Source organism: Lemur catta, chromosome X, assembly GCF_020740605.2.
Source record: "Lemur catta isolate mLemCat1 chromosome X, mLemCat1.pri, whole genome shotgun sequence".
Lineage (NCBI taxonomy): Eukaryota > Metazoa > Chordata > Mammalia > Primates > Lemuridae > Lemur > Lemur catta.
The window spans coordinates 59,032,435-59,051,783 of record NC_059155.1 but is presented as its reverse complement, the minus strand read 5'-3'; the positions used below and the strand labels follow the sequence as shown (position 1 = coordinate 59,051,783).

Genomic DNA, 19,349 nt, shown 5'->3' with positions numbered 1-19,349 from the left:
CAATAAGGAGGACACTAAGGGGGACAAACTTATAAGGGACACACGAGGGGCGAGGGACACTCTGGTACACGAGCTCATTTACCAGGCTCTGAATAATGGCGTGATTCGGGGAATTGAGACCATAGAGAAGTACCCGAGGGCAGACTCCCTTACAGTAGTTCGGGGTATAGTGACGGGGAGCAATGATCCAGCGATCCCAGCCCAGCTGGCGAAAGCTGACTTGGAAACGGTGGAGGGAACACAGGTCATTTCCACGACCATTACATTCCCGGGAAGAGCCAGGAAGCTGAGATGTAATGCTGCTTTCGAGGGGTTCTCTCCAAGAGAAGAGGACATTCCCCTTCTTCAGACTCATCCAGGATCCTGGAAGAAGACTGAGCATTTTGAACAATTTTATAGATCTCATTGATATATACTAACAAAAATGCAAGGTCCAATGACAAAGTGTCAGTCCATCGTTGTTCAATACCTCTACTCCCATTTTCCTGGTGACATAGAAAATGGAGACGTAGGACCCTGGGCCCCGTGTGATTCCAGAAACTTTGCCCCGTGTGATTCCAAAGCCCTTGCCAAACCTCTTCTGTGATATCCGTCTCTCTCCAAGATTCAGACAGCACGGAAGGCCTTGAGCAACCTCCTCCTGAAGGAGGAAAGTGCTTGGTTGGGCTTTTCCTGAACCCGGGCTACACATGGCAGGAGAAGTGGAAGCGATCTATGTAGACTTCTTCAGGGTAAACAAGAATGGCTCTCACAAGCCTGTGTGCTGCCTGGTTTCCTGTGAAACGAAAGTCCAGGGTCCATAAATGCCAGGGGCCTGCACAGGTAAGAGGAAACAAGAACAGAGGATTAGCTTCTTACCTCCTAGCCTGAATCTTCCTCACAAACCTGCTGAATATAGACCGATGGCTGCAATCACCCCTAAAATTAACTCAAGATAATAGCTATCGTTTATCGAGCGGTTACTAATGTACGTGATGCTTTACATGCATTAGCTCTTTACTCTTCCATAGCCTTACGAGATAGTCATCATCCCCATTGTACAGACAAGAAAACTGAGGCTCACAGAAGCTACGTCACAAAAAAAAAAAAAAGACCACAGCCATTGTTTGGGTAGAGTTAAGGTTTGAACAAAGTCTGTTTCTCTAAAGTGAAACTGTCTCTTTTAGATCACTTACAACACTAGGCTCAGGGAAAAATCTCAAATGTAGAACTATTTTGTGTGTATATTGTGCATATGGGAGAAGATCAATCATATCACTAGTTGACTATTAAAGGTAACCAATTAGATTTGTTGAGACATACGTGGATTAACAAAAGTCCTCATGTCACATCACTATACAGATGTGGCTTTGGGGCCACAATCCAATATTGGGTGCTGTGACCTGCCATCATTTCAAATCTAGGATCACAGGCACTACAAAATAATTTGTTGATCCACTCCTAGCAGGACAGCTATTCTGCCATGTCTGCATTTCTGCCTCCCACCAACTTCAAGTGTTGCCTCTTGAGCGTCGTTTCCTCCTTTGGTCATTTCCCTATCAGCCCTCAATTTCTCTTATCATTTCTTGCTGGAAATGGTTCTCCATTTACCCTATTCATCTTACCACTATTCCCCTAAATACGATTTTCAACAAGGCCTTGACCACATAAGTATTTTTTTGCTGAGAAGTCTACTGGAAGTTTCAGGTCCCTTCCTGACTGAGAGCTTGAATCCAAACTGTAGCACTGACACCCAGTGGCCAAAGGGTTGGAAGGTTCGGCCCACAGCGCTCTGAACTTCAGCGCCCACTTCCTGGCAAGTGTCAAGAGCAAAGATTACAAAAACCTGGCCTCTTACGAAAAACCCTTCTCTCATCCTCAAGCATATTTCCATGTTAATTTCTGTATCATTCACCTAACCGTTCTTCTCCACTGAATCCGCAAGCCTGGAATGCACTGGTATTCCTGGCACATAGATAGCCCTCCACGAGAATGTGGTTGGGTATTTCTCAATCACAGTTTTCAGAGCTCTGTCAAGCAGTAAGACGTTTTGTCAGAAGAAAGAGGCTGACACGTCACTCAGTTGTCCTGGGTCCGGGGAAAGTTCTACAGTAGGCACCAAGGCAATCTGTGCTGAAGTTGAAGCCCCAAAGGGAAGTGGACTTGGAACCAGCTTCTCCCAAGCTTGCTATCCTTTGAAAACTAAGCCTGAGAGAACCACCCACCCACCAGACAACGAGGCCCGGCAGTAAACCCACAGCTTCCCTTTTCTCTACACTCTCCTCCACCTCTCTCCCCTCCAGAGCAGCATGAGGACATGATAACTCACCTCTGAGAGGCTCTGCTGCGTTGGCCGAGGGCCTCACCAGCGCCACCATGGTGGCCCCAATGGTGCGGTTCTCCCTAGGGTTCCCAAGTGAGTCAGCTGAGCTCTGGTACAACTTCAGCATGTATTGCAGTTGGGGTCCTTGGAGCTGTGGCTTCCTCTGCTGCTTGCCGGGAGCCTCTTCTAGCAGCTCCCGAACCAGGGGCCAGCTAGGGTCCTCAGCCAGGATGGCAACGTCAGGCTGCCCTACCTTTGCCAACGCGGCCCTGTGGTCGATGAAAAGCACCAGTTCCCAAAGAACAAGGATGCTAAGAATACTGAGGACCATCTTGAAAGGCCTGGTGTTCAGCAACAGGCTCCACCAAGGATGAGTCTAGGAAAAAAAAAAAAGTAAGGCTGTATGTTGTTTCCCCTGGGAGGATCTCCTAAGCCAAAGGAGGTCTCCAATCTTGGTCCCTTATGAATCAAAACAAACATAAAGTGAGACAAGGCAGCATGAGAACAAGCGCTGAGAAGAAGATACTGCTTATTAAGAGGCTGAGGTAAATTAAAAGGAGAGGTCCATTCCAGGACCTAGTCTCTTACCTTCTCCGTTAGGCTGAAGGAAAGCAGCATTATGCTACGATACTCCTCAGGCTTATAAGCAGTCCCTTAATAGGCCCTTAAAGGGCCAGAATCCTCCTGCTCCCATCCAACTTCCATGCCTCTAATAAAGCATTTCCCAAAATACGGTCTCCTAATAATTTGCAAAGAAACTATCTGGGACGATGGATAAGAATGTAGACTCCTGGTCTGGACCCAAACACAGACTCTCTGGGAGTGGTGTCCAGAAATCTGGAACTTAACAAGTTCTCCAAAGAAATATGGAAATTACTGAGTGAACATGGCTGCTGGAGCTTGAAGATGCCTTAACAACATTTCTCAATCTTGACTGTACATTGGAATCACCTGGGGAGCATTAACTATTATGGATGCCATAATTATGTACCCTCCCTAGAGATTCTGATGTAATGGGTCTGAGGTGTTACCAGAGTATCAGGAATTTTTAAAGTTTACAGGTGATTTTATTTTTCTTTTGTGTAACATAATACATGTTCATTTCAATCACTCAAACTATGAAAAATACACAGAGAATGAGAACACTTATTCCAAATAAAACTTCAGAGAGTTGTTGTGAGGGTTATATTGTACACAGTAATGTACAAGTAAGGAATATAAAGAGATGATTCACAGTGGCAAAACCTGAATGGCCCAAATATATGAAAGATGTAATAGAAATCAGAAAAATAAAACTGAAAACCACATATAATATTAGGTCATTAAATATGAAATATCGAATTATGAAACAAGTATAGTTTATTATCTCTCAAACAAGAAGCAGTACAATTAATGAGACTGTGCACCTAAACTATCTACAGAGTGTTGCCGTCTTAACAGTAGCTTGTTTATGTCAGCAGTGAAGAAGCCTGGACAGCAAGTGGTGATAAAATCACCAAAGGCTTTATCCACAGCTTGTTGAGAATTGAATATTTTCTCCTGCAAGAAGTGGTCCAAAGCCTGGAAGAAGTGGTAGGTAGTTGGCGCAAGGTGTGGTGAATATGGTGAATGACAGAGAGTTTCCAAGTCCAGATGCTGTAGTTTGAGCAGCGTTGTTTGCATAACACGTGGTAGAGCGTTGTCTTCCAAAAGGATTGGCCTGTCTCTATTAACCAATCTCAGCTGCTTAATCACAAACATCCTCATAATTTCATCCAACTGGTTGCAGTAGACGCCCGCTATAATCAACAGACCAGGTTTCATAAAGCTGTAGTGGATAATACCGGCGTTGGACCACCAAACAGACATCATTAGCTTTTTTTGATGACTATTCGGTTTTGGACTGTATTTCGGCATTTGTCTTTATCCAACCATTGTGCAGAAGACTTGCGATTGTCAAAAATAATCCATTTTTCATCACACGTAACAATACGGTGTAGAAATGGTTGGCCTTTATGTCATGACATCAGAGAAAGGTAAGCTTCGAGATGATTTCCCTTCTGACGTTCCTTTAATTCATGTGGAACCCATCTCTGCAGCTTCTTTACCTTGATGATTTCTTTCAAGTGGTCCAATATTATTGGAATAGTAATATCAAACCTTGTTGCTAATTCATGCATAGGTTGAGATGGATTCACTTCCACTACAGCTTTCAGCTGATCATTATCCACCTTAGTCTCAGGTTGTGGACTTGTCTCATTTTCAAGATTAAAATCAGCAGGACGGCTGCTCCTGCAGCCCCCGCGGGCGATGGTCTGGCCCGCCCCAATGCGCACTGTCTGGGGAATGGACATGCTTGAAGCTCTGACTCAGGGGGCATGGGGGGGCATGGGCAATATACATAACCTGAACTTTTGTACCCCCATAATAAGCTGAAATTAAAAAAAAGCAGGACAGAAGTTCTCAAACCATCCACATACTGTGTGTTCATTAGCCACACCTTCCCAAACACTTCGCTGTCGGCACTGCACTGTTTCCACAACGGAACTCATATTTGTAAATAACATGAATTATTTTTTTTTCTTTTTCTTTCATTTTTTTTTTTTCTGAAATGGTCTCACTCTGTTGCATGGACTAGAGTGCCGTGGCATCAGCCTGGCTCACAGCAACCTCAAACTCCTGGGCTCAAGCAATCCTTCTGGCTCAGCCTCCTGAGTAGCTGGGGCTACCGTGAGCCACCATGTTCAGCTAATTTTTTTCTATATATTTTTAGTTGTCCAGCTAATTTCTTTCTATTTTAAGTAGAGACGGGGTCTCGCTCTTGCTCAGGCTGGTCTGGAACTCCTGAGCTCAAACGATCCTCCCGCCTCGGCCTCTCAAAGTACTAGCATTCCAGGCATGAGCCATCACGCCCAGCCAATAACATGAATTTTTTACTTATCCATGGATTCACAATAATTGCTCTTAAAAAAATTGGAAAGATAATCACAAGCCAAAACGTGCATTTGGAAGACAGAGGATGTACCTTCACGAGAAACATAAAACAAGAAGCATCAATGTGAAATGTCAGAGATATCAACTGTCAAACTTAGTACTTAAGGAAATTGGAGATTTCATGCTCAGTAACCTAATACAACTCCACGTTTACTGAATTGGCAGCACATTAAAAGACTGACACTATTAAGTTCAGGTGAAGACAGAGAACACAGGTAACTCTCTTACACTACTAATGGGAATGTGATTTGGTATAATCATTTTGGGCAGCAATCTGACATTATCTCTGGTAAGGTTAACCGTCAGAGTGTGGGTTTCACGCCGAAAAAAATCATTAACCTGCTATCTCGCTTCTGTAAAACTGCTTGCTACAGACAGTGCCCCCAGCGTGGGAATGCAACACCCATGTTCTGCATGACCAGGCCCTAAAACTGCCCAGATCCTGTTGCACCAGGACATGAGAGTGATGTAATGCTGCTTTTTGCCCCTGTAATTATGCTTGCTCTGCCCCAGTGATTTTTCACCCGCAATAAAAGCTTTCCGTTTCTAAAGCTCAGGGCTGCTCTCTGTGCCTTTACTCTCCACAGCACAGGAGTAGTTGCTGGCCCGCTAATGAAGACTCCTAATTTGGTTCAATTCGGTCTTTAGGTGGTCATTTCTCGCATCTCAGACCGTAACATTTGGAGGCCCCAGCGAGATTCTGCCCTAAAATAGGGCACCTGGCCACCACCGGTGCCTGGAGACCAGGTGAGGAGTGTCTTGCCTAGGGGAAGGCCTCTGAGAGACGTGCCTCAGCGCCGGGCAGAGGCTTGACAGCGCGCCGGCCCCCGACACCATCAAAACCGCAAATTCTTCTGGACGAGTCTTCTGGGTCTGTTCACCAGTGAGTTCTTTTCTGGTCTGTTTCTGGCTCCGGAGTTGTCTGGCGCCTCAGGGCATTGGCTGGACAGAGCTTCACTTCTCCAGCGGGTTCCCAGAGGTGAGACGTCACCTGGAACTTACTGTCAGGATCTGACTCTGTTTCCCCTTCTCCTCGGGCGAGTCCTGGGGATGTGAGACATCACCTAGGACTTGCGAGTCCTGGTCAGATTCCTGAGCATTTTCTTTCCCATTACTCTTCTATTTTCATTTCTCTCGGCTTGGATTCCATTTCGGTTTCACCTGCCATCTGGGTCCTACCTTATGTTTTGAACTTTAAAGAACGGCGCTCGCTTATCACCGGGGTCCGTGATTGTCAGTTTCCTACCAATCTTTTTCCTGAGGCCGGCCCCAGAACCGGGCCTCCCCCTCCCGCTCCCCCTTCGCCCCCCCACCCCCTCCCACTCCCCCTCCGCCCCGCGCCCCCTCCCGCTCCCCCTCCGCCCCGCGTCCCTCCCTCTCAGCCTCCGCCACGCGCCCCCTCCCTATTCGCCTCCACCCCTCCCTCTCCGCCTCCGGCCCGCGTCCCCTCCCGCTTCCCCTCCGCCCTGCGCCCTCTCCCTCTCTGCCCCGTGCCCCCTCCCGCTCTGCCTCCGCCCCGCGTCCCTCCCTCTCCCTCTCCGCCCTGCGTCCCCTCCCTCTCCGCCTCCGCCCCTCCCTCTCCCCCTCCGCCCCAGGCACCCTCCCTCTCCCTCTCCGCCCCGCGCCCCCTCCCTTTCCCTCCCCGCCCCGCGCCTCCTCCCTCTCCGCCTCCGCCCCTCCCTCTCCCCCTCCGACCCTCCCTCTCCCCCTCCGTCCCACGCCCCTCCCTCTGCTCCTCCGCCCGGGGCCCCCTCCTTCTCCGCCTCTGCCCCTCCCTCTCCCCCTCCACCCCACGCCCCTCCCTCTGCGCCTCCGCCCCACGCCCCCTCCCTCTCCCCCTCTGCCCCGTGCCCCCTCCCTCTGCGCCTCCGCCCCTCCCTCTCCCCCTCTGCCCCACGCCCCTCCCTGTGCTGCTCTGCCTCCGCCCCTCCCTCTCCCCTCCGCCCCTCCCTCTGCTCCTCCGCCCCGCACCCCCTTCCGGCTCCCCCTCCGCCCCGCGCCGCCGCTGCCGCTGGCCGCTTGCTCTCTCTGCCCCCCTCCGTCTCTCCCTCTCCCTCTCTCTCTGTCCCTGCCTTTCTCTGTGTGTGCTCTTCAGATCTTTTTAGGCGGCTGAAATTTCTGGTTTGCTTTTTCAATGGGATTTAAAGAGTCCGCTGTGGAATCGGCAAGGCGCCAAATTAATCCAACTGCACCGGTCAAGCCAAATGGGCAGCTCCCTGACTGCCCTTGGAGTCGGCGGGTCCGAGGCCCTTATTATCACATCAAGAGAGGGGTGGATGGCCTATGCCGCCAGCACCATCTTGGGTCCCTCCGGGGCAGCAGCTACAGTAGTGAGTCCGATTTTTGCGCGCTGTCATCATTGGCCAATTGTCTTCTCCTGTCCTCCGTCCTTTATGTCCACGTGTGGTGTGAGTGAGTGACAGTGTCACGGTTGCATGGCCGAAAGGCCACGGAGCTTGAGAAACCCTCCCCTGTAAAACAAGTCTGTGTCTCTGCATGTCGTCGCCGGCACAGGTGTTTAATAAATGTAGACTGTGTATAAAAATTGTCTTTGAGACAGACTACTCAGGTCTCCTGGAACTGAATGACTGAGTCAGCTTCTTACATTGTCTTTGGCCTGTTCGGGTTGACTCTATTGCTGGGTATCGGGCTTTACTCAGTGGCCCCACAGGATTGGGGGCCAGGGAGAAGGCTGTCATTAGTGGTTGTAGACTGAACTGTAATAGGTTTCCTTTTCTGGTTGCGATGTTGCTCCATATTCTGACCGTTGCCTGGATCTTGTGATATTTAGGCTTTTCATCATGGACCAATCTCAGCCCTGTGTTACTTGCTCTCCTCTTAAATGCCTCTTGAGAAATTTCCAAGACTTTCAGTGTTGGGCCAGGCCCTACGGCTTTTCATTTAACACCTTTGACTTACAAAAATTTTGTGAACGCGAGTGGCCCACATTTGGTGTTGGACGGCCCCCCGGAGGGCAGTGTCCAAGTTACCCTTGCCAACAGGGTCCAGGCCATAATGTTTGGAAATCCAGGACGTCCAGATCAAATCCCTTATGTACAGATCTGGAATGACATCTTAATAGACAACCCTAAGTGGTTACAGTCTTGTGTTAAACCCCACAAAAACAAGGCTGCAAACAAAACATCAGTTCTCTTGACTGGGCCCCCTTTAAAGGGAAAGCCCGGGCCTACAAATAAAAGAGAAAAACCAAGCCCCATTCTAGTTGACCAGCCAGAGGATCCCCTACTACTGGGGCCCCCACCATATCCTGCTGCCCCTCCCCCGATCCAGCTCCTAGAAGAGTCCATGAGCCCTTCAGCGCTCCGCACACCCAGAGTGGCTCACACTATAACCCTTCCCCAGATCCCCCCTGGCCGGGGTCCGACTCCTCAGGGGCGCCAATCCTTCCTCTCAGACAGGTCCCTTCCCCACTGGGACCTGACTGCCCTCCGTTCATGGTTTATGTCCCCTTCTCAACTAGTGACTTGCATAACTGAAAAAACCAAAACTCCTCTTTTTCTGAGAAGCCTCAGGGACTAATTTCTCTCCTGGAGACTGTCTCTTATACTCACCAGCCAACTTGGGAGGACTGCCAGCAGCTCCTCCAAACCCTCTTCACTTCTGAAGAGCCTGAGCAGATGAGGAGGGAGGCGGTCAAAACCATCCCTGGTCTGGATGGGCAACCCACAACTGACCCAGTCCGGGTAGAGATTGTTTTCCCCTCTGCGCGACCAGACTGGGACCCAAATGAGGAACGAGGTAAGGAGGCTCTCCATCGGTATCGCCAGACTCTGCTAGGAGGCATAAGGGCAGCAGCTAAAAAGCCGACTAATCTGTCCAAGGTAAGCGAAACCATACGGGGACCTAACCAGTCCCGGGCGGTGTTCCTAGAACGCCTTTTTGAAGCTTACCGCCTGTATACTCCTATAGACCCAGAGGCACCCGAAAATAGACGTGCCATTAATATTGCTTTGCCACTCAGTCGGCCCCAGATATTAGGAGAAAGCTGCAGAGATTAGAAGGATTTGAGGGAAAAATGCCGTCTGAGTTAGTAGAAATTGCCCAGAAGATTTATAACAACAGAGGAGGACCCTGGGGCTGCACAGTCTAAAAGAATGGCCAAAATTCTAGTATCTGCCATGATGGCACAAGAAAAACATGAGGATAAAAAGGGGAAGGGGGCCAAGGGACAGGACTGCAGTGACAGAAAAAGAGAGGGCCTAGACCGTGACCAGTGTGCCTATTGCAAGGAACGTGGCCACTGGAAAATTAAATGTCCTTACCGAAGAAAAAGGGGGGGCTAAGCCTGTGCTGGTCCTCATGGAGGACACAGACTGACGGGGCCGGGGCTCCATCCCAATAAGCCCCCAGGAGCCCAAGGTAACTCTCAATGTCGGGGGCAAGCCTATAGAGTTTCTAATAGACGCCGGAGCCACACAGTCCGTTCTCCAACAGGCCGAGGGACCCATCTCTGAAAAGAAAACCCTTATCCAAGGGGCCACAGAGAAAACCAAGGCCTATCCCTGGACTAGAACCAGAATAACCAACCTTGGGGCAGGAACCATCACCCACTCGTTCCTGGTAACGCCAGAATGCCCGTACCCCTGCCTGGGAAGAGACCTACTCCAAAAATTGCAGGCGACCATATCCTTTCAGGGGGACGTGGCCGAACTCTCATTCAACTCAGGCCCATCCACTAGTCCTTCTTACTTGCCCCTTGTCAGAGGAGTATTTGCTGGCTACGGAGGCCCCCTCCCTATGGGCCTCAGGTCCCTACCTATGAGAATTATAGAACAGGATTCCTAATGTTTGGGCAGAAACAAACCCACCTGGGCTGGCCTCCCACCGGCCCCCCATCATTGTCCAGTTAACCAGTACAGCCACCCCGATCCGGGTCAGACAATACCCTATAAACCTAAAGGCAAGAAAGGGACTTGCTGTCCACATCAAAAGACTCCGGGAGGCAGGCATTTTAGTTCCTTGTCAGTCGGCCTGGAATACGCCTCTGATCCTGGTCCAAAAGCCGGGGACCGACGACTACCGACCAGTGCAAGACCTCCGGGAAGTCAACAGAGAATTGAGACCATTCACCCCACTGTGCCTAGCCCCTATACACTTCTGAGTTTGCTGCCTCCGAGTCATCAGATCTACACGGTGCTGGACCTGAAGGACGCCTTGTTCTCACTTCCTCTATCCGCAGTAAGTCAACCCATCTTTGCTTTTGAATGGACTGACCGGGAGGGAGGGTACTCTGTACGGTTAACCTGGACAAGGTTGCCACAAAGGTTTAAGAACTCACCAACTCTGTTTGATGAGGCTTTAAGCCAGGACTTAGCCCACTTTAGGCAAGAGCATCCAGAGATAACTCTCTTACAATATGCAGATGATCTCGTCCTAGCCGCAAAGGATCAGGCAACACGTAAAGCGGCTACTGAGGACTTACTAACAGAACTAGTGCAGTTAGGATACAGAGTATCAGCTAAAAGGGCCCAGCTCTGTGCCCCGGCAGCAACATACCTAGGGTACAAATTAAAAGAGGGCAAACGCACCTTGTCCACTGGCAGGATTGAGGCTATCCTAAAGATACCACAGCCTAAAACTGAGAAACAGGTGCAAGAGTTTCTAAGGGCAGTGGGGTACTGAAGACTTTGGATTCCTAAGTTTTCTGAGATAGCAAAACCCCCATACGCCTGTGCCGGTGGAAAGGAGGAATCTCTAGTCTGGACTGGAATTGAAACCCAGGCTTCTGAGACTCTCAAACAAGCGCTCACAAATGCTCCTGCATTGGCTTTGCCTGATCTAACTAAGCCTTTCCAATTATATGTTGCTGAGAGCCGGGGCATAGCAAAAGGGGTATTAACCCAGACGCTGGGACCCTGGAAAAGACCGGTGGCTTACTTGTCTAAAAGGCTGGATCCTGCAGCATCCGGCTGGACAAACTGTCTGCGAGTCATCGCTGTGACTGCCGTGCTAGTCAAGGAGGCCTCCAAACTAACCTTGCGGCAGGACCTGCAAATTGTAGCCCCTGTACGGTGGAGGCCTTGCTAAAGAGTTCCCCCCGAGAGCTGGCTCTCAAACTCCCGCATAACCCAATATCAGGTGCTGTTGCTAGACCCCCCCAGAATCCAGTTCCTAAAAACAGCCTCCCTCAAGCTTGCCACCCTACTCCCAGATGATGAGCCGTCGGAGCCACTCCATGACTGTCTTGAAGTGCTCGAGTCTCTTGCCAACCTAAGGACAGATCTTACCGATGAACCGTGGCCAGATCCTGACGAGAAGCTATCCACAGATGGGAGCAGCTATATGTCTGAGGGAGTCAGGTACGCAGGGGCGGCTGTAGTAACTGCCGACCGGGTCATTTGGACACAAGCCCTTAGGCACGGGACAGCGGCCCAAAAGGCAGAGCTCATAGCCTTGACCCAGGCCCTAAGATGGGGAAGAGACAAAACCGTCAACATCTACACAGACAGTAGATATGCCTTTGCAACGGCACACACACATGGGGCACTCTACCAGGAACGGGGGCTTCTAACCTCAGGGGGAAAGGAAATAAAGAATAAGCCAGAGATACTGGCCTTGCTAGAGGCCATTTGGTTACCTAAAAAGGTAGCCATCATCCACTACAAAGGGCATCAAACTACTGATTCCCCAGTGACGAGAGGTAATGCTTTTGCTGACGCGACCGCAAAGGAAGTTGCACAAAAACCAGTGGGGCCTCTCCAGATTCTTCCTGTTCTCCCTGAATGACTCTTGCCAAGCTCCCTCCAATATACTGAGAATGAAATTAAACTGGGAGATGCCCTAAAAACCAAAACTGACTCAAAGGGGTAGAGGATTCTCCCAAACAACAAGGTGTTAGTCCCTAGACATCTAGGACGAGACCTAATCAGACAAATACATCACAGCACACACCTTGGCGGCACCAGGTTGACTGAACTTCTCCACAGGGACTACTACCTTCCTCAGCTACATCAGATGGCCCAGCAGGTAACAACGAGATGCCACATCTGTGCACAAGTCAACTCAGGTAAAGGAACTAATCCTCCCCCCGGAATTAGGTTCAGGGGACAAGCCCCAGGGATGTGGGGCTTTACAGAACAATGGGATGTGGACTTTACAGAAGTAAACCCAGGCAAATACGGATGTCGCTACTTGCTTGTATTCATTGATACCTTTTCCGGATGGGCAGAAGCCTTCCCTACAAAGTCAGAGACAGCACAGATAGTTGCAAAAAATGAATCACTAAAATTGTTCCCCGATTTGCCTCCCACTTGCACTGGGGTCCGACAATGGCCCGGCGTTCATCACCCAAATGACTCAATTATTAGCCAAGACACTAAAAATTAATTGGAAATTACACTGTGCTTATAGACCTCAGAGTTCAGGACAGGTAGAAAGGATGAATAGGACTTTAAAAGAAACATTAAGCAGGTTAAAGCTGGAGACTGGCGAAGACTGCGTAAGCCTCCTTCCCTTTGCCCTGCTGAGAACCAGGTGCCCTCCTTATGTTAAAGGCATAACCCCATATGAGAGCATGTTTGGTCGACCACCCCCACTCGTTCCTAAACTGGGGGAAGAAAAACTGGCTGAATTAAATAACCATTCCCTCCTTACGTCGTTGCAGGCCCTACAGTCTGTCACCCAGCAGACCCGCGATCTTATAAAGGCCGCTCATCCCGGACCAACTAACCTTCCCTCTGAAAAAGCTTCATTTCAGGTGCAGCCTGGAGACCTCGTCTGGGTAAAGGAACTTCAACCTGCTAGCCTGGAAGCCAAGTGGACTGGACCGCTGCCTGGGATCCTTGCCACTCCTACTGCGGTGAAAGTCGCAGGAAAGCGCCACTGGATTCACCACACCCACGTCAGAAAGGCTTCCCCGGACCAGCTTCCAGAGAGATGGACCGTCCAGGCTACCGAGGGCCCACTAAAGATAAGACTTCCCAAAGACTCCCCTGGTTCCTCCTAATTGCTTGTGTCAATCTCACCACAGACACCCTCCCCCCTACCGACCTATACACTACATCTGGGTACTAACTAAAACGGTAGACGGAACTGTTATAGCCCAAAACTCCACCCTACCCCAGCCGGTCCTCCACTTTGACCTCTGCCAGTTGTTCAGGGATGAGAACAAACAATGGCATTGGGGAGGATACGGGGGACCGGGCTGTGGGTCTGACAGACTAAAACTAGGGTTACAAGCTTATCAGCACTATGCCTGTCCCACAATTGGGCCACAGCAATGTCAGAAAGAGGGCGAGTATCATTGTGCCAAGTGGGGTTGTGAAACTATAACATCTTGGGTTAACAAAGACCCCCATATTTCTCTAACTCGGGGCACACGCAGTTGCACCACTAATATATTAGGATCCCGCAACCCCATAACAATCAAAATGTATCAGTGGCACACTCAAGAATGGGCTTCTGGGAAGACATGGGGTTTCAGACTATATGCCACTTACTGTCCGAACTCAGACCCAGGAGTCCTGTTCACCATACAGAGATTCACTCCTGCAAGGCCCAACAACCCTATAGGACCTAACCGAGATCTATATCTTAGTTTGTCACCTGTACAACCCCCCAAGCCCATTGGCCAACCGACCCCCTCACTGGATACCTCTTTAGCCCACACTTCTCACACCCTTACACCCGTTCCATGCAGGCAGCCCCTACTGAACTTGTTAAGCTCAGTCTGTAGGTTCCTAAATCAAACTAGTCCTAACATAACCGAGGACTGTTGGCTCTGCTTAAACCCTGAGCCCCCTTATTACATAGGGATCAGGGCCACCTGCTCCACTGGCCCCACAGAGACAGATATTAAAAACTCAACAACAAAAGAAGCCCCAAAATGACATTATTGCAAATGGGGTCAGAAGCCTAAGCTCACTCTAAAAGATCTCCAAAAACAGGGGACTTGCATTTGTTCCCCTGAGTTTATCTTAGCCAGGTCCCCTACCGTGACTCCTGTAGCTCTGTTATAAAGATAAATTCCACTGATCTGGAAGGCAAGATGCTGTTAATCACCCCTGAAGGTGCCTGGTTTGCCTGCACAACGGGAATCCCCCCTTGTGTGCGGCCATCCATAATATACCAAAAAAACAAGCTCTGTGTCCTTGTACATATTGTTCCCCAAGTATACTATTATTCTGGTGAGGGGGAAAGAGAGCATTTACAAGCTCCAGCCCCCTCTCGTGTCAAACGAGCTATACCTGTGTTAGTCCCTGCGCCTATAGGTTTAGGAATTGCGGGTTCTACAGCTGTAGGAACTTCTACACTTATAAGCAGCAATCAAAATTTTAAAGCTTTAAGTCAGCAAATAGACCTTGATCTCAGTGACTTAAAAAGTTCTGTCAGTCGCTTAAAACAATCAATACACTCCCTTGCAGAAGTAGTCCTCCAAAAGCATCGGGGCCTAGACCTCTTATTTCTAAAACAAGGGGGTCTTTGTGTGGCCCTCAGCAAAACTTGCTGCTTCTATGCAAACCACTCCGGTATTATAAAAAATAGCCTCTCCCAGGTACAAAACATACTAAGAAAAAGAAAGCCAGAAAACACACAATAACTGGTATAAAAACTTATTTTCCTGGTCCCCGTGGATGACAACACTTTTGTCAGCTATAGCGGGACCAGTTATTTCCATTCTGCTGGCACTGCTTTTGGCCCCTGCATTATAAACAGCCTGACTTCCTATGTTAAACAAAGAATTCAGGCTGTCAAGCTTATGGTTCTCCAGACTCACTATCCACATATCTATAATGCTAATAACAAAGAATCAATGATTTGATTCTCCCTAAAAACCAGTGGGGAATGTCAGAGTGTGGGTTTCATGCCAAAAAAAATCATTAACCTGCTATCTCGCTTCTGTAAAACTGCTTGCTAAAGACAGTGCCCCAAGCGTGGGAATGCAACACCCATGTTCTGCATGACCAGGCCCTAAAACTGCCCAGATCCTGTTGCACCAGGACATGAGAGTGATGTAATGCTGCTTTTTGCCCCTGTAATTATGCTTGCTCTGCCCCAGTGATTTTTCACCCTCGATAAAAGCTTTCCATTTCAAAGGCTCAGGGCTGCTCTCTGCAGCACAGGAGTAGTTGCTGGCCAGCTAATAAAGACTCCTAATTTGGCTCAATTCGGTCTTTAGGTGGTCATTTCTCGCGTCTCATAACATTAAAGACGTACAACTCAGCAATGCTATTGCTAGAGCAGTAGAGCTTTCAGACATTTTTGTCTCAATCACAAAAATAAATACATTTGCAACCCAGCACAAACATGTCCATGGAAAAGTGAAACTTGTAAAATAACTTAAGGAAGTTTATTCTGAGCCAAGTTTGAGGATCAAGGCCCGGAGCCACACCCAAGAAGTCTTGAGCAAGTAGACTCACTGTGGTGGGGTTATGGTTTGGTTTTATACATTTCAGGGACACAGGTATTACACAGAAAGTCATAAATCAATACGTGGAAGGTGTACATTGGTTTGGCCCACAAAGGTGGGACATCTCCAAGTGGGGGCTTATAGGTTATAGGTGGGTTTAGAGACTCTGATTTGTAATCGGTTAAAGAAATGAAGCTTTCTCTAAAGGTTTGGAATGTTTTAAGTTACGGAAAGAGGTCCATTCAGTCAGCTGGGGACGGCTCAATATGTTTAGTTCACAATTCCCCCGCTTTTGGCCAAGATCTGCCAGAGGCAGCAGCAATGGCCAAACTCTTATTTTGTCCCGTCGTTGCCAGCATGGTGTGGCTACCTGCCCTGGTCTATCTAGGCCCTTGGTGGGACCTTTGTGGCCAACAAGACTTAAAAGCCAAAAGGGCTTACAGGCAATTCAATGACATAAGCCAGATGTGACTGGAGGTGGACAGGCACTCATCAACGCTTAAAAACCTTCTATGCAACATAAGAACGAAAACCAAAACGTCAAAGGCAAGGCTACAAAATCAATTTATCTATAAGTGTTAATCTGCTATATTCTTGGGTTTACTTGCACACTTGTAGCAATTTGTTATATAAAACATAAGCATTGTTAACCATTTAAGCTAAGGAAGTTAGAGACTTTTGTTGTGTCACCATTTTAGTCTCTTTAGTAATTTGTCCTAAGGTGGATGATAAATTCCTTGTCACATCTCCTTTTGCATAAACCCCATAACTGAAAAATGTTATACTCAGGAAGTTCTAAGTCTATGGGAAGCAGGAAATTCTTTATGGTTGGGATGGTCATTTATTTAACCGAGGGGGATAGTCATCAGAAGACTTTAAAGGTAATGTAGGAAGTTATATGGGTGTAAACCTTAACCCTTAAAGTTTAGTTTTTCTAGTTACTCAAAAAACTAATAAAGACAACACAGAAATTATCTTGATAAAGCACAAAATCTTTCTTTCAGGCCAGTTACCAAAACGGTAAAAACAAAAACAAAATCAAAAACAAAATAAACAAACAAAAAAAACCCTTCTGTAGTGCAATTGCTTTGTTTGTTTGTTCTTTATGGGAAGCCCATTTAGATAACTTGGAAGTTAAACCTGATGAAAAGGGCACTTGAATTAATCAGACGCAGGAAGAATGTATCCAGGGTCATGAGTGTATGATATATCATAGAGGAATGTAAATAAGAAAAACCAGCATCTTGAATAGGGGAACAAATGCCTCTTAGAGCATATGAAATTTTATGACAATATTAAATAATTTAGACATATCAAGAAATGTCAAGAGTTTATTATTAAGTTACATTGGAGGAAAACATTTTTTTTTCTTAAACCTTTGAGATAAAACATTCTAGCATCAGGCCATAACAGCAGGCTTAGAAACAGAAGGAGAAGAAATTACAGGAGCTGACAAAATTTGAAGGTGAGAGTTACCATCCCAGCCTTTTTAATGGCAGAAAAAGCTGAAATCAGTAAGAAATAGAAAGAAGTTGAACTTTTAAGATATAAGTCTGAGAAATTTTTAATTAGAAAAGGAAACAGCTTATAGAATTAAAACTAATATGGCATGTAATTTCATTATAAACAAATTGGTATTTTAAGAAAACGTTGTTTTAGCCAAACATTCTCTGTTTTAATTATAAGTAACTTGATCACATACAAAATTCTTTCATAACTTCCTTTCTAAGAACCTTATACTGACTTGCACAGATTATCTACCGTTGTGGTCCCCGGCCCCCAGCCGTGACCCGGTCCCAGTCCGTGGCCTGTTAGGAAAACAGGGCCACACTTCACCGCCTGAGCTCTACCTCCCCCTATACTCCCACCTGTCACCCACCACCCCCGTCTGTGAAAAAATTGTCTTCCATGAAACCAGTTCCAGGAGCCAAAAATGTTCAGGACGACTGATCTACAACATACTTAAGCTTTCTGTTTTGTCATAAATTTCTCTTTTCTTAAATAACCAGTTATTTTAGGACAAAAAATTTTCATACAAGATCCTTTCTCATACGGTATTATTCTCCTTTCTGTTTTCCTTAACAAGATGTATTCTATTTCTATACTCATTACCTTATTACATCTTTCCCTTACTTCACTAGTTCCTTTCTATCTTGTTTTAATTTTCTTCTTAAATTTATATATCAATCAACCTTTAAATAACCTCTGAATTAGACAAAATTATAGATACATAATTTTTAAATAAGAACACATTTCATGCCTTTTTTAGAATTTTTCTTATTAAAAACATATCATATTCTTTGGTATACTTGATATATAGAATCACAGGTGTTGACTAGAATTTTTATTTTTAGTAACTTTAAATTTTAGAGAAAACCTAAGTAGTAGGCAGTCATAAATTGTTTGTCATAAAACACTTGTCATCGAGAAACAGAACCAGTGGTTACTATAAAATTATAGTCTTTTACTTACCCAAACTGTTAATTCAAATATTTTGAAAAGCAAGAGTCTTATTCTTGGAGGGACAAAAAAATGGCAGAGTCAAAAATGGTGACCTCCTGGCTCTCTGCTCCCAGAGAAAGAGGTGAAGAACTCAGACTGCTATGCACCAGTGGACTGCCCTCCCCTAAGGGCAGCATTGTGAAAATGCAGATAAACAGCGTGAGACACAGAACAAAGAAACAACAACAACAACAAAAAGGTGAATGGGAGGTAGGATCCTGAAGTTTGGAGAGTGCAAGATAAACAATACAGAATAGAGTGTGGGATGGCTGCACCCACCCGGCCAGCAAGTGCAGTGGGATTTGCCCCACAGGAGAACGTCCTGCTTCCCCACTGTCCTCCATACCCACTCAGACAGGGACCTCCCTGAAGTCGGTGCAAACTCGCAGCCGGAGATGTTGGGCTCTGTGGAGAGGGGACAATAGCTGGAAGCATGTTGAACTCGGGGTGCTCTGTGCTAGGACTGCACTGGGAGGGGCAGGGACTGTTCCGAGCGACTGCTGGAAGGACTTAGGAGACACACACCTCGCCTCCGCCTCCGGCGGTCAGCGAGACCAGAATAACAGAGGGGAACACTGAAAAGGGGGCTCTACCCTACAAGCCGCTGCGGAGGATTAGACTGGCTCAGGACGGGTCAGAAAGAGCAAGACCTTTTGCCGGACAGGACAGGTGTGGGATTGCAGGAGAGCGACACACAAGAGACAACAGGCGTCCTGTTGACTCAGCTCCCCGATGCAGCATCCGCCAATTCCTAACAGTCGCCCCCAGCGCTGGCAGGCACTCTGCAGGAGGGTGGCCACCATATTGGGGGTCCACAACCCAGACGCTGTGGTGCGCCACGATTTCCGACGACACCCTTCCTACAGCACGGGACTTCGGACAATTAGGCTCCGCCCTTCCACCACCTGTTGTCAGCTATCCGGGCCTGTTTCCATGGGCGAATTTTGAGTGCTTCCCCAGTCGTGGGAGGCTACCACTGTGCGATTATCAGGTGCTGGGGCGCTGGGCAGTCTTGGGCATCACCGCTCCCCCTAGCACGGCGACTTTTGCTCCAAAAGTGGTCGGCTTCACCCCTGGAGGTAGGCAGAGGCAAGAAAAGCCACTTTCCCTGTGCAGCTGGCATGAATCTGCAGGGCCTTGGTGAAGATCAATAGTTGACAGCCCAGTAATTCGGCCCGTCAGACTGGCTTAGGTCATCTAGTA

At 47.8% G+C, this 19,349-nt stretch overlaps 1 protein-coding gene and 1 long non-coding RNA gene across 3 annotated transcripts in view; one reads left to right on the top strand and one right to left on the bottom strand.

Annotated features, from left to right (window-relative positions):
- Positions 1-266: 266 nt before the first annotated feature.
- The window catches only part of LOC123628623 (bone morphogenetic protein 15-like), a 35,652-nt gene continuing 16,569 nt past the window's right edge, over positions 267-19,349 (bottom strand). The window contains exons 2-3 of the mRNA XM_045538469.1: positions 2,309-2,678; positions 267-814 (exon numbers count right to left, since the gene is read on the bottom strand). Of these exons, the coding sequence (XP_045394425.1) occupies positions 684-814; positions 2,309-2,633 (456 nt within the window). The 5' untranslated portion in view covers positions 2,634-2,678 and the 3' untranslated portion in view covers positions 267-683. The remainder of the gene's footprint in view (positions 815-2,308; positions 2,679-19,349) is intronic.
- Positions 7,277-15,030, top strand: LOC123628624. Of its 2 annotated transcripts, none has more exons than XR_006731707.1 (4): positions 7,277-10,474; positions 11,448-11,595; positions 12,223-12,302; positions 12,982-15,030. It is a non-coding gene; the product is annotated as an uncharacterized LOC123628624 (long non-coding RNA). The 2 variants fall into 2 exon arrangements; XR_006731708.1 differs by having other exon boundaries at positions 12,181-12,302.